General features: G+C 36.6%; 1 protein-coding gene across 4 annotated transcripts in view; it reads right to left on the bottom strand.

Annotated features, from left to right (window-relative positions):
- Positions 1 to 12773, bottom strand: part of PPP4R3B (protein phosphatase 4 regulatory subunit 3B) — a 70971-nt gene that overhangs the window by 12450 nt on the left and 45748 nt on the right. For 2 of the 4 annotated variants that reach the window (XM_008067211.2, XM_008067210.2), the window contains exons 8-11: positions 11999 to 12130; positions 9397 to 9499; positions 4969 to 5010; positions 2836 to 2994 (exon numbers count right to left, since the gene is read on the bottom strand). In XM_008067211.2, the coding sequence (XP_008065402.1) occupies positions 2836 to 2994; positions 4969 to 5010; positions 9397 to 9499; positions 11999 to 12130 (436 nt within the window). The remainder of the gene's footprint in view (positions 1 to 2835; positions 2995 to 4968; positions 5011 to 9396; positions 9500 to 11998; positions 12131 to 12773) is intronic. The other 2 variants (XM_021717154.1, XM_008067212.2) reach the window with 2 other exon arrangements.

The following is a 12773-nucleotide window of genomic DNA, read 5'->3' on the forward strand; positions in this document are numbered from 1 at the left end:
TTTTATGTTTATTGATCCTTTAACTTGTATCCTTTCCTCTAAGTAATTTAATTTATTCTATAGATACTACTAGCCAAATCTTTAAAACACATGGTTTCTGATTTTATGAGTCAGTCTCTCATTTCAACCCTCTGTTTGTGGATGGATGTCATTAAAAGAAGCTGTGCCTGTCACCAGAGGTTCTAAATAAGTTTGAGAATAAAATAAAAATAGGCCACATAAGGTACAAATATATGTTAACTGTAACACCAAACAAGTGTGGGGAGAAGTGTTAGACTTACAGCATCACCTTTTTGTGGCAGAATAAGAAAGCTGCAGTTACCACAATACTGTCTATATTAATGGGAATCCTGGAAGAGTATAAACATTTAAATACTGGAAATTCATTCAATTATGACATATCCATATAAGGGGATACTCTGTAGTCATCAAGACCTATTTACAGAGCTCAAAAACCTGTCATAAGAACATCAATTCTTCCAATATTAACATAAAAATATAATGTAATTACAATCAAGATGAACTGAATAAAACTGTCAAGTTACTGTGGAAGAATAAATGTCCAAGAGCCACCAAGAAAATTATGAAAAAGAAAAATGAGGAGGGACCCAATAGGTATTAAAACTTACAACAGAGATACTATAATGACACAAGAATAAACGCTGCCATTATTTCATCTGGTGATATTAAAGAATGCACACTCCAGGAATAAGATAAGTATTTACAACGGGGACCCCAAAAAACCCCAGAATTTATTTACAAAAAACTGTGTATTTATTTTCATGTTTAAATTTTAGTTACCCTTAAAGTATTCTGTTTGATGAATACACCTACTGAGACATTTTCCACTGCTCAAAACAGTTTGTGAACTTAGCAACTCTGATGCCTTCTAATGCTTCTGCTGTTTTGTGTTTCACCTCTTCCACATGGGCAAGTCCCTTTGAAGACTTTTTCATCCAGGAAATAAAAAAAGTTGCTCAGGGCAAGATTAGGCGACTAGGGAAGGTAGGGCGTGGGGATCATGCTGTTTTGGGTCAAAAACTGCTGAACAGGCTGGGCGTGGTGGCTCAGCCTGTAATCCCAGCACTTTGGGAGGCCAAGGTGAGTGGGTTGCCTGAGCCTGCAGGCTCGAGACCAGCCCGGGGAAATTGGCGAGACTTTGTCTATACAATAAATCAAAAATTAACCAGACGTGGTAGTGCGCACCTGCAGTTCCAGTTGCTTGGAAGGCTGAGGCAGAAGCATTGCTGGAGCCCAGCAGGTCGATGCTGGGGTAGCTGTGAGCGTGCCACTGCACTCCAGCCTGGGCAATGGAGTGAGACTCCAACTCAGGAGAAAAAAAAACACCAAAAAAACTGCTGAACACTCAGCAGTGTGGGCAAGTGCACTTGTAAATCACTCATCATGGACAAATGCGTTGAAAGACTCTCCAAAAAAAAAAAAAAAAAAAAATCACTGAGGCAGGATGCAGCCTCTTACAATAACACTAGCTGGCACCTTAACGTCAATGTGTTCCTAGAACATTTACTTAGTGGGGGAAGCCAGTACTACAAGGGGACTGCCCTCTAAAAGATAATCTGTTTTTCCGGGGTCCCCTCATATGTTAACTTACTGGATAACAAAAATGATTATTTCAATTCAGAAGGATATAAACTACAGCTTCTTGGCTGGGCATGGTGGCTCATGCCTGTCCTTCTAGCACCTTGGAAGGTAGAGGTGAGAGGATCTGCCTGAGCCCAGGGGTTGGAGACCATCCAGTGGAGAATGGCAAAACAATCTGTGGAAGAGCCACACTATAAAATGTTACTAGCTATCTTTAGGGAATAAATTAATCTACATCATATTGACCAATTAGAGTAGTATTAAGACGCTGAGAAATGTACAGGTATAATACAGGCTGGGTATGGTGGCTCACAGCCTATAATCCCAGCACTTTGGAAAGCTGAAGTGACAGGACTGCCTGAGCCCAGGGGTTTGAGACCAGCCTGGGCAACTTGGCGAGACCTCATCTCTACAATAAATCAAAAAATTAGCCGGGCATGGTGGCATGTGTCTGTAGTACCGGCTACTTGGAAGGCAGAGGCGGAAGAATCGCCTGAGCCCAGCAGGTAGAGGATGTGGTGGCCGTGAGTGTGCCACTGCACTCCAGCCTAGGTAACAGATTGAGACGCCGACTCAAAAGTAAATAAATAAATAAGTATAAAAACAAAAAATCCTATATATGTGTGTGAATATATTTATGTAAACAGATATGGGTATTTAAAAAGAATGAAAAGAAGTAATACAGGCAATTAACACTGGCTACTTTAAGGTCACAAAAATAAAGTTAGGGAGATTAACATTCTCTCTATACATTAAATTAAATGTTTGCATTTTAACTAAAATCTTACAGTCAGAATAAAACCACAAAGCTCTTTCCATCTATAGAGAGAAGGTATATCTTTATTTGCAGGTAAAATATGAAGATGAAAGAGTTTATAGGTTGCCAAAAATTAACATTGAAACAAACATCAGGATAATTACAAATAGTCACTACTAAATGACAGTTTGATAAAGCAGATGTAAAAGACAGTAGGCCTGGTTCTGTTAGTGAAATGCTGTCACTGCACATGGTATTGTATCACAACTAAAGTTGACCTGATTAAATCTGAATGTTAGAATACGTGGGTAGGAAACATACAACCTACTCCTCTTACCCTTTAAATAAGAACAGAAAACAAAAGAGTAGGACTCCCACAATCATTAATAGAACATACACTGCTAATAAATAAGTAACTTCACATGGGTAAGGTCAGCTTTCATCTCCATTTAAAATGTTTAACATTTCATACTTACACAGGGCCAGAAAAGTGTGTTTTGAATTCATCAAGACCAAGACTCTTCTTAGCAAGTCCTTGTTCATAATATAGTTTTTTATGTGATATGTGTGATGTTCCACACAAAATGTGAGTAACTCTAAAATTAAGGCAAGTAGTTGTGCTGTCTGATAATTATCTACAAAAGAAAATCATCTCATGAAAATAAAATATTGAATATATCTAAAGAGAATAAAATTTACATTCTATATCTTAGAGCGCAAGTTAAACTGTATTTCTTCCATCTTTATATCAATTTAAAAGGCTGTACATTTTTACTTTTCCATTAGGCAGACTCTACAGAATTATATTACCAGTCTTACGTACTAGACATTTTCTAAGATTCTAATTTGTATAAAATTATAAATAATATTAACAGGAAAAAACTCAATAAAAACTACAAACATGACAATGAAACTTACACTATACTGAGGTTTTCTTGGTAATGTTTCCTTAATAAGTGCTATATTATTAATATTACTAAATCTATAAAAGGCCCACAGGAAAAAGAAAATACCCCAAACTGTTTTTCATAAGTGGCTCAATGCAAATTCCTAGAAAAATTACTATGCTTTAAAAAAATTTTTTTTTATGAAAAAGATATTTTTGGCTACTTGAATATTGTGAAAAATATTACATCAATATTTTTTAAACAGTAATTTAAAAAATATCAAATCATGATATCCACAGAGAAGGGCCTACTGAATAAACTGGCTTTATTTCCCCCATCAAGAGGCTTTGGCTTATACACTCATGAAATGGTTTTGAATTGTTTCCTGAACATCAAATTTTAATGCATGCCAAGGGTTTATATGAATAATCGCTCACCCCTATTATAAATGCTTGAGACAAAATATTAAGCTGTGAAGAAATTATAAAATCACAGTGCTACAGAATTTAAAAACTAGCATAATCCAGTGCAATAATTTTATTTACTCAAGATTACACACATAAATATTTTCTGGAACTATAATGCAACTGGGAATGAATCAGAATTCTTTTCACTATCAGAATGGTTATCAACTATACAAAATACAATTGTACTATTTCAAAGATTGTTTCTTCTTTAAATGCAAGAGTTTCACTTGTTCTGGGCCTATCTGTTTAACAGCCAAAATTTGAATTAGTCCCTCATAGTTCAAAACAATTCCTCGTTATTTCTCAATTCCCAAATTTTACTCACAAAAGATTTTTTTTTTTTAGTTGGAGTCTCACTCTGTCACCCAGGCTGGATGGAGTGCAGTGGCATGTTCACGAACACTGCAGCCTTGACCTGCTGGGCTCAGGTGATCCTTCCACCTCATCCTTACAAGATGCTGGAATTACAGGCATGCACCAGCAAGCCTGGCTAATTTTTTGATTTATTACAGAGATGAGGTCTTGCCAAGTTGCCCAGGCTGGTCTCGAACCCGTAGGCTCAGGCAATCCTCTCACCTTGGCCTCCCAAAGTTCTGGGACTATAGGCATGAACCGCCGTATCTGGCCACAAAAGATTTAAACAATGATCTATGGGTTAAACAAATGCCTTCTTTTCATCTTTCTATATTGGGAGAAGAAATTACTCATATCTCTAAATAATCCAATCTCTAAACAGCCTCCTTTTTTTTGAATCTGGCTCTGCTTGAGCTTTGATGAGCCTGGTGGAAAAGAAGGGACGATATGTGTCACAGCACATATATATTCAGAAATAGCAAGCCCATACGTGGTATGTATGTTCTAAGTAGAACCAACAGTTTTTAGACTCAGCTTCATGAACAATAGTACAAAGTGGTCATGAAGTCTAGTTCTGAACTAACTGGTCTTAGTTTACCACATCCCAAAAGTAAGAATTCAATTCTCAACTTTCAGACATTGCCTTCTCGAAACAATGTCAGAAAAGAAGTTGGTAAATTTACAGGGAAAAAAAAAAACCCAACACAAATTTCCAACCAGTTTCCCATCTTTTATAGTGGAGACAGTGGAATTTTTATCTTTACAATAAAGAAAAATGTACTCTTGGATTTTGTTTTTATGCCAAAATATGATTTTCTTAGCTTCATATAAATGCATTATACTCTGTGTAGGAAAAAGCTTATAATTTGCACAAGTTCATAAAATATGAATGTATACTTACCAGGACAAATTGGGTTGTTTTTGTTAGATCCAACTATATTGTCTAATAAAAAAAATTAAAATAAACTACTTCAGTAATGATATCTCACATTTCCCTAGTACTTTGTAACATACAATGCATGTCTTCAATCATAAACTCCTTTTATCCTCAAAATAACCATTAAGATTTGATTGCTTTGGTAGACTACTATACCTCTATCTACAATCTTTTACAAGAAAGGCAGTAGATAGATGTGGCATTATTAAAAGACAACATGGCAAATACATTCTGACAAAAATAAGATTATGATCATGGATAAAACTAACATATCTTCTTTCACCTTCTCCTATTCAACATCCAAAAATTCAGGTATGTCTCTGCATCTCATTTTATTAAATATAGGACTTAAACAAATTCCAGAGTAAGAACATGTTAATATGTTTATGCTTTGAATCTCTGATTTTTAGGCACATATTCCAGAGCACATCTAGACACATGTGCACAGGAAAACACAAAAATGTCTACTAGAGCATTATTTGTAATAGTGACAAGCTAGAAACAAACATATATCAGAAAGAGAATGGCTCAATTACAGCATACTCATAAAGAATACTAAGCAGAAGTTAAAAATAAATAAGAACTCCAGGTACTAAGAGAAGTAGATCTCAAAAATAGCACTGAATTAACAAAAAATGCAGTATAATAGGAGTGAATTTATATCAACCTTGAAAATATGAAAATACCGTATTATATACATCATAATGTAAGTAAATACAGAAGTGATAAACTCCAAATTTAGCATACCTTGAGAGATGGGGGGAGTGGAATAGGATAAAAATGAGAATGTGAAGAGGTACACAGGAAATTCCAACTATATCTGTAATGATTTTTTCTTGTTAAAAAATCTGGAGCCACTGCTTTACTAAACTCTGGTATGGTCATGTGCTCTCTGAGCTATGGCCGCTGCGATATTTCCTAAGTTCTGGCCCCCTTTCCTACCTTGGAGAGGTGAATTTCTCTCTCTCTCTCTCTGTAATTTACTTTCTAAATAAACTATATTTTCCAGTCTAAAAATCTGATTCTGGCCAGATGCAGTGGCTCAGGCCTGTAATTCCTGAAATTTGAGAGGCTGAGGTGGGAGGACTGCTTGAGCCAAGGAATTCAAGACAAGCCTAAACGACATAGCAAGACCTCATCTCCTCACAAAATAAAAAATATTAGCCTGGTATGATGGTGCACACCTGCAGTCCCAGATACCTGGGAGGCTGGGGTAGAAGAACTGCTTGAGCCCAGCAATTTGAGACAGCATTGAGCTATGACCATGCCATTGCACTCAACTTGGGCAAAAGAGACTCTGACTCAAGAAAAAAAAAAATCTGAATAAAAGATGTAGGCCGGGCATGGTGGATCATGCCTGTAATCCCAACACTTTGGGAGGCTGAGGCAGGCAGACTGCTTGAGCCCAGAAGTTCGAGACCAGTCTGGGCAACATAGTGAAACCATGCCTCTACAAAAAACAAGAAACAAAAAATAAAAAAGTTTGCCAGCATGGAGGTGTACAGCTGTAGTCCCAGCTACCTGAGATGCTGAGGTGGAAGCATCACCTGAGCCCAGGAGGTTGAGGCTGCCATGGGCTGTGATCATGCCACTGTACTCCAGCCTGGATGACAAAGTCAGATCCTGACTCAAAAAAAAAAAAAAGGCGAGTTTGTTTTGATAAAGCCAATGGAGAGTGCATGAGTGTCTGTTATCTATATGATGAGTACCCCAAAAATAAAATGGAATTTTTTTGGAGGATAGGACCATGGTAGTACAGGCTCCTTCTGCTAGTTAAGTGTTCTAGAAACCCATCAGCTTCCATGCACCAGCCAGCATTGTTGTGAGAGGATGTGTTCCGCTTCAATGAATTTTAATTGGAAATTCTGTCCATGTGTTTGCCCATTTCATGATGGATGATTTATACAACCTGTCTGCACTCAGTGTTCAGCAGTTTTTGACCAAAAATGGAAAGACACCAAGTCCCAACCCCTCAATTCAACCTTTCTCACTCTAAGTAGCATTTTTTGTTCCCCCAGATGAAAAAAGTCTTCAAAGGGAAATATTCTGTTGATGCGAGGAGGTGAAACAAAAAATGGCAGAGGCACTAAAAGGCACCCAAATCAATGAGTTCAAAAACTGTTTTGAGCAGGGAAAAAACATCTTGGTAGGTATATTGCATCAAATGGAGAGAAATAGGAAGGTGATTAAAGTTTAAACATGTAAGAATAAATACATGGCAGTCAGCAAACACTCCCTCAGTTACTCTGCCTGTTGTGAACACAATGTATCTTCTCTTTAATAAATCTACCTTTCTTTCATAAAAAACACATAATTTTTAACAAATTCCATTTTTTTTGGTCCCCCTAGTATATTTCTGTATGCTAGAAGTGTTTAAAAATGTATTATTATAATTTGCATACATGGAACCATTCTACAATAAAACCTTCTGTGATGTGCTTTTGTACCCACTGACATTCATATTTTTAAAAATTATTCAGTTGATACATCAAAATTCAATTCAATTCAATTGTTTTAATGGCTACATAGCATTCTATTGTATGAATAACATTCTTATGCCTATCATGCATAAGCATAAACATTCCCTAGAGTATATACTCAGAAATGGAATTGATGGCATTATGTAGGGTATGCTCATGTTACTACTTTATTAGTTTCATTAACATTCTCTTAATTGACCTCTTCCTAATTGACTCATCAGATTAATCAACATTCTCATATAGTGGCTAATGCTCTATTACAACCCCATACAACCCCACACATTTCTGATTTCACTAATTGAGTTCTATGCTTATCAAAGTTCTTTATTTACACCAGTATGTACTGTAGCAGTATGATAACAATGTAAAAAGTGCCGACTGATGAAATCTAAAAGAACTGTAATATTTATGGCTAAGTTGAATAAAATGGAACTCAATTTAAAAATTGCTTCCAAATTAGATACACATAACCATGAATACCTGGTGGGACACACTTAAAACCGTCATAGGATTCTGCATTCAGACTGCTTCAAAAATACCTTTAGTTTTCACTCCATTTTAATAAACTGAAAATAGAAACTGCAGCTGCTGATCTATGAATGTAGTTTATATAAGAAAGATAATACAGAAATGCAATAAAAATACACATACTAAAAAAAAGCCTTGCCCCTATATATTGGCATCTGATTGTGTATTTAGAGGTTAACTTAACATTTTATACTGGAACAATTATCATAATACTACAAAAAAGGGATTAGCAGTAGTGGGAAACTGCCAGGGGAGGGAGGGGCATACCTCATCAACAAAGGTACCTGCATAATGAACATTTGTATACCTAACCCTGAATTGTAGCCCACATCTTTAACATAAAAAATAAAAATAAAATTAAAAAAATAAAAAATTAAAAAATAAAATGTTGATACTGATGCTGGGTGTGGTGGCTCACATCTGTATTCCAGCACTTTGGGAGGCAAGGGTGAGAAGACTGCCTGAGCTCAGGGGTTTGAGACCAGCCTGAGCAACATGGCGAGACTTCGTTTCTACAATGAATAAAAAAAGTAGCTGGGCATGGTGGCTCATGCCTGTGGGTCTAGTTTCTTGGAAGACTGGTGCGGAAGAATCACCTGAGCCCAGCAGGTCGAGGGTGCGGTGGCCATGAGTGTGCCACTGTACTCGAGCCTGGGTGACAGAGTGAGACTGAATAAAAAATAAAATAAAATAAAATGTTTATACTGTCTGCTCCTACTCATTCTAGATAGCTACTTTCACAACTCTAAGCACAATCTCCTTTTGACGAGTGTCAACATCTCTTCCTTGGTGTGTAAAACAGTTTGCCAGATTTTCCTTTTATACACTTAGTCTACACATTCAAAAAAATTCCTCTAGTAACAAACTACAGAAATGATCCTTGAAAGAATAGTCTTGCTACATTTTTTAATCATTCTCTTCCACAGACACGAAGAAACAAGGAAAATCATGATTTTTACATCGCAGCTTAAATTTTTTTTTTTGAGTTGGAGTCTCACTCTGTCACCCAGACTGGAGTGCAGTGGCTGCTCCCAGCCACCGCAGCCTCAACCTGCTGGGCGCCGGCAATCCTTCCTCAGCCTTCCAAGTAACTGGAACTACAGGCACACGCTACCACGCCCGGCTAATTTTTGATTTATTGTAGAGATGAGGTCTCGCCAAGTTGCCCAGGCGGGTCTCGAACCCGCAGGCTCAGGCAATCCACTCACCTCAGCCTTCCAAAGTGCTGGGATTACAGGCTGAGCCACTGAGCCCGGCCTGCTTAAATTTTTTAGTAGAGATTTTCCTGTCATATAAAGCACCAAGTAAACAGTCTATTATTTTAATATTTATTTCACTCTTTTTTAAAAACAGCTATCATAAGCAGATAAATAAGAGACCTTACCTTTTTCATATTTGTCTTCTGAAGTATTGGTCAGAAGTGGTGCTGTGAGAACATGCATACAATGGTTGTAGAAGAAATTTAGAAATTCACTTTTTTCAGTTTTCTGAAACACAGGATTTAAAAAATACTCTATTACCTTTGTAATGAATAAACATCTTTAAGAATTAACAGTGCAGATCATATACAGATACTTTAACATACTGTGGGAAAAAAAATCCCAAAACTAGTTATACTGTGAAAGAACAAAAAAACTAGTTATATGCACTTTAATCTTATTTTTGTAGAACAACAACAACAAAAAAATCAAGTATACTTCATGTTAGATATTAAATAAAAATGAAGGCCAGGTGAGGTGGTTCATGCCCATAATCCCAGCACTTTCAGAGGCAGAGGCAGGACTATTTGAGGCCAGGAGTAAAGGACTACCCTGGACAGCATATATATATGCTTTTAATCTGAAATGCAATGAAGAACAAATCTACTGTACAAAATGGTGACTATGGTTAATAGTAATAGAATTTACACTTGGAAATTGCTACGAGAGTAGACTCTAATGTTCTTACCACAAATAAATAAGCATGTAAAGTTGAAAAACACATACAAAAAATTCAAATTACATTTAAGTCAAAATAGTATGCACCATAATCACCACTGTTCCACTGTTGATCCATCTGTCTCACTTTGCATAGTATACTAATTTTCTTCCCAAGAATGTAACAAAGAAAAAGCTTCATAAAATTCTCTCATCTTTAAAAAATCATAATAAAACTGACCAGGTACAGTGGCTCATGTCTGTAATCTCAGCACTTTTGGGAGACTGAGGCAGGAGGACTGCTTGAACCCAGGAGGGTTTGAGGACAGCCTGGGTAACATAACAAGACCTCATCTCCACACACACACGCACACACACACACAAATTAGCTGGGAAAGGTAGCGCACGTCTGTAGTCCCAGCTACTTGGAAAGCTAAGATGGAAGGATCATCTGAACCCAGGAGGTCAAGGCTGTGGTGAGCTGTAATCATACCACCGCACTCCAGTCTGAGTGAGAGTGAGACCATAATAATAATAATAATAATAATAATAATAATAATGTCAAATGTGGAAAAAAAGAGCACGTTTTTAATGATTAAAATTTTTAAAGAATTAAACCGTAAGATAGCAACCTACTTAAAATTTAGAATCCCATGTTTCACTAACTATCCAAATTAAAAAACCTTGAATCAATTTAGTGAGCCACTAAGTGAAAAGATGAAATTTACCTCTATTTAAAAAATTTTTAAGTTTATAATTTAGAAATCATAATCAATGCCTTTTGAGATTTTTGCCACTATTTTTTATACAATTGGCCCACACGCTTGTAATGATTTAAAAACAGTGTATGGGGAAACCCCCTTGGGCCTCCTCCCACTGTGGGAGCTGTCCTCTCAATAAATCCTGATTTAAAAAACAAATAAAAACAGTGTATAGGCAGAGTACAATGGCTCACGTCTGTAATTCCAGCACTTTGGGAGGCAGAGGCAAGAGGATTGTCTGAGCCCAGGGGCTTGAGACCAGCCTAGGCAACTTGGTGAGACTTCATCTCCATAATAAATCATAAAAATTAGCTAGGTGTGGTGGCATGCACCTGAGGTTCCAGTTACTTGGAAGACTGAGGCAGAAGGATCGCCTGAGCCAGGCAGGTAGAGGCTGTGGTGGCTGTAAGCGTGCCACTGACTGCAGCCTGGGTGACAGCAAGATTCCAACTCAAAAATTAAACAAATAAATACAGTGTACATATTTTCTAATTATGAGGAAAGTCTATTAAGGCAAAATACCCTTAATATTAAGATAACCACTATTAATATTCTATAGTACTGAAGTACTTAGTCCTTAATAATTAAGGATCTAAATATTAAGTATTTTTTCTTTTTTTTTTGAGTTGGAGTCTTAGTCTGTCGCTCAGGTTGGAGTGCAATAGTGTGATCACAGCAACCACAGCATTAACCTCCTAGGCTCAGGTGATCCTTTCCTCAGGCTTTCAAGTAATTGGGACTATATGTGTGCACCACCAAGTCTGGCTAAGTTTTTGGTTTAGTGTAAAGACAAGTTGTTGTCCAGGTTGGTCCCAAACTCCTGGGTTCAGGCAATCCTCTTGCCTCGGCCTCCCAAAGTGCTGGGATTACAGGCATGAGCCACCATGTCTGGCCAAGGATTAAGTCTTTTAAATAACTTTTTAAGCAGTTGAGATTTGTTAGTATATATTAATATTTTCCTTTTTTCTACTGTGATAAAAACTATATAACATAAGTTATCAGTTTAAAATTACCATTTAAGTGTACAGTTCAGCAGTGTTAAGTATATGCACATTGTTGTGTACTAATATTTAAGAAATTAAAACAGGCCAAAGGGCAATAAATAAAATTCCTAAAATTTTACTAAGATTTTAACATGTTATATTATATTATATTACATTATATTTTGCTACAAAGGAATTACTATAATACCACTGCTACTTGAATACCAAGTGGACAAATACTTAAATATTTGCTTTTCAAAATTTTATAATAAAGCTACCTAAAACTAAGTAGACCAAAACATTTATATCTTAGGGTAATTTCTTACATTAGTTGTAGCCATCATGTTCTCTGGATCAATTAGAGTACGAAGAAGTCCCATTAACTGCACAGCACCTCCTAGCTCGGGATCAGTATCACAGATCATTTGTTCAATTACTACATTAATAAGAAGGATATCCTGGGGAGAAAAGTTTCCATTAGAATTGGTTTGGACATAAGACAAATACACCAACTAAAAGAACAAAATCAGAATCATACAGAGAAAAAACAAAGAATGGAAGAGCTTATTGAAACTTTTTTCTTCCTAATGTTTTTCAAAGTTCTAAAAACATATCACAGTGAAAAAAGTCCCACTTAAAAAAGGAAAAAAAAAGAAAGGAGAGTGTGCCTTAGGTCACAGGGAAGTGGAAAACAAAATCACTTGTCAGTAATTCTCATTCTCGATTTTAAACAAGCAAGATCACACACAATGGAATGCTAAAACATAGATTATCTCGGCCTCTAACTAGAAAATCCTTCTTAGCAAAAATTATAATAATAATGTAGTACATAACTCTTCACAGGAGGTGAATACACATTGTGTTATATAATGACCTAATGTCAAACAGATTTGTTACACTAGTAACATTCTTGGGTCGTTTAAAACTTTTTATTGGCCAGGCGTGGTGGCTCAAGCCTGTAATTTCAGCACTTTGGGAGGCGGATTTCAGCACTTTGGGAGGCGGTGAGAGGATTGCCTGAGCTCAGGGGTTTGAGACCAGCCTGAGCAACATGGCGAGATCTCATCTCTACAATAAATAAAAAAATTAGCTGGGTGTGGT

This window comes from Carlito syrichta, unplaced genomic scaffold (assembly GCF_000164805.1).
Source record: "Carlito syrichta isolate Samal-C Ts95f unplaced genomic scaffold, Tarsius_syrichta-2.0.1 Scaffold309408, whole genome shotgun sequence".
Classification (NCBI taxonomy): domain Eukaryota; kingdom Metazoa; phylum Chordata; class Mammalia; order Primates; family Tarsiidae; genus Carlito; species Carlito syrichta.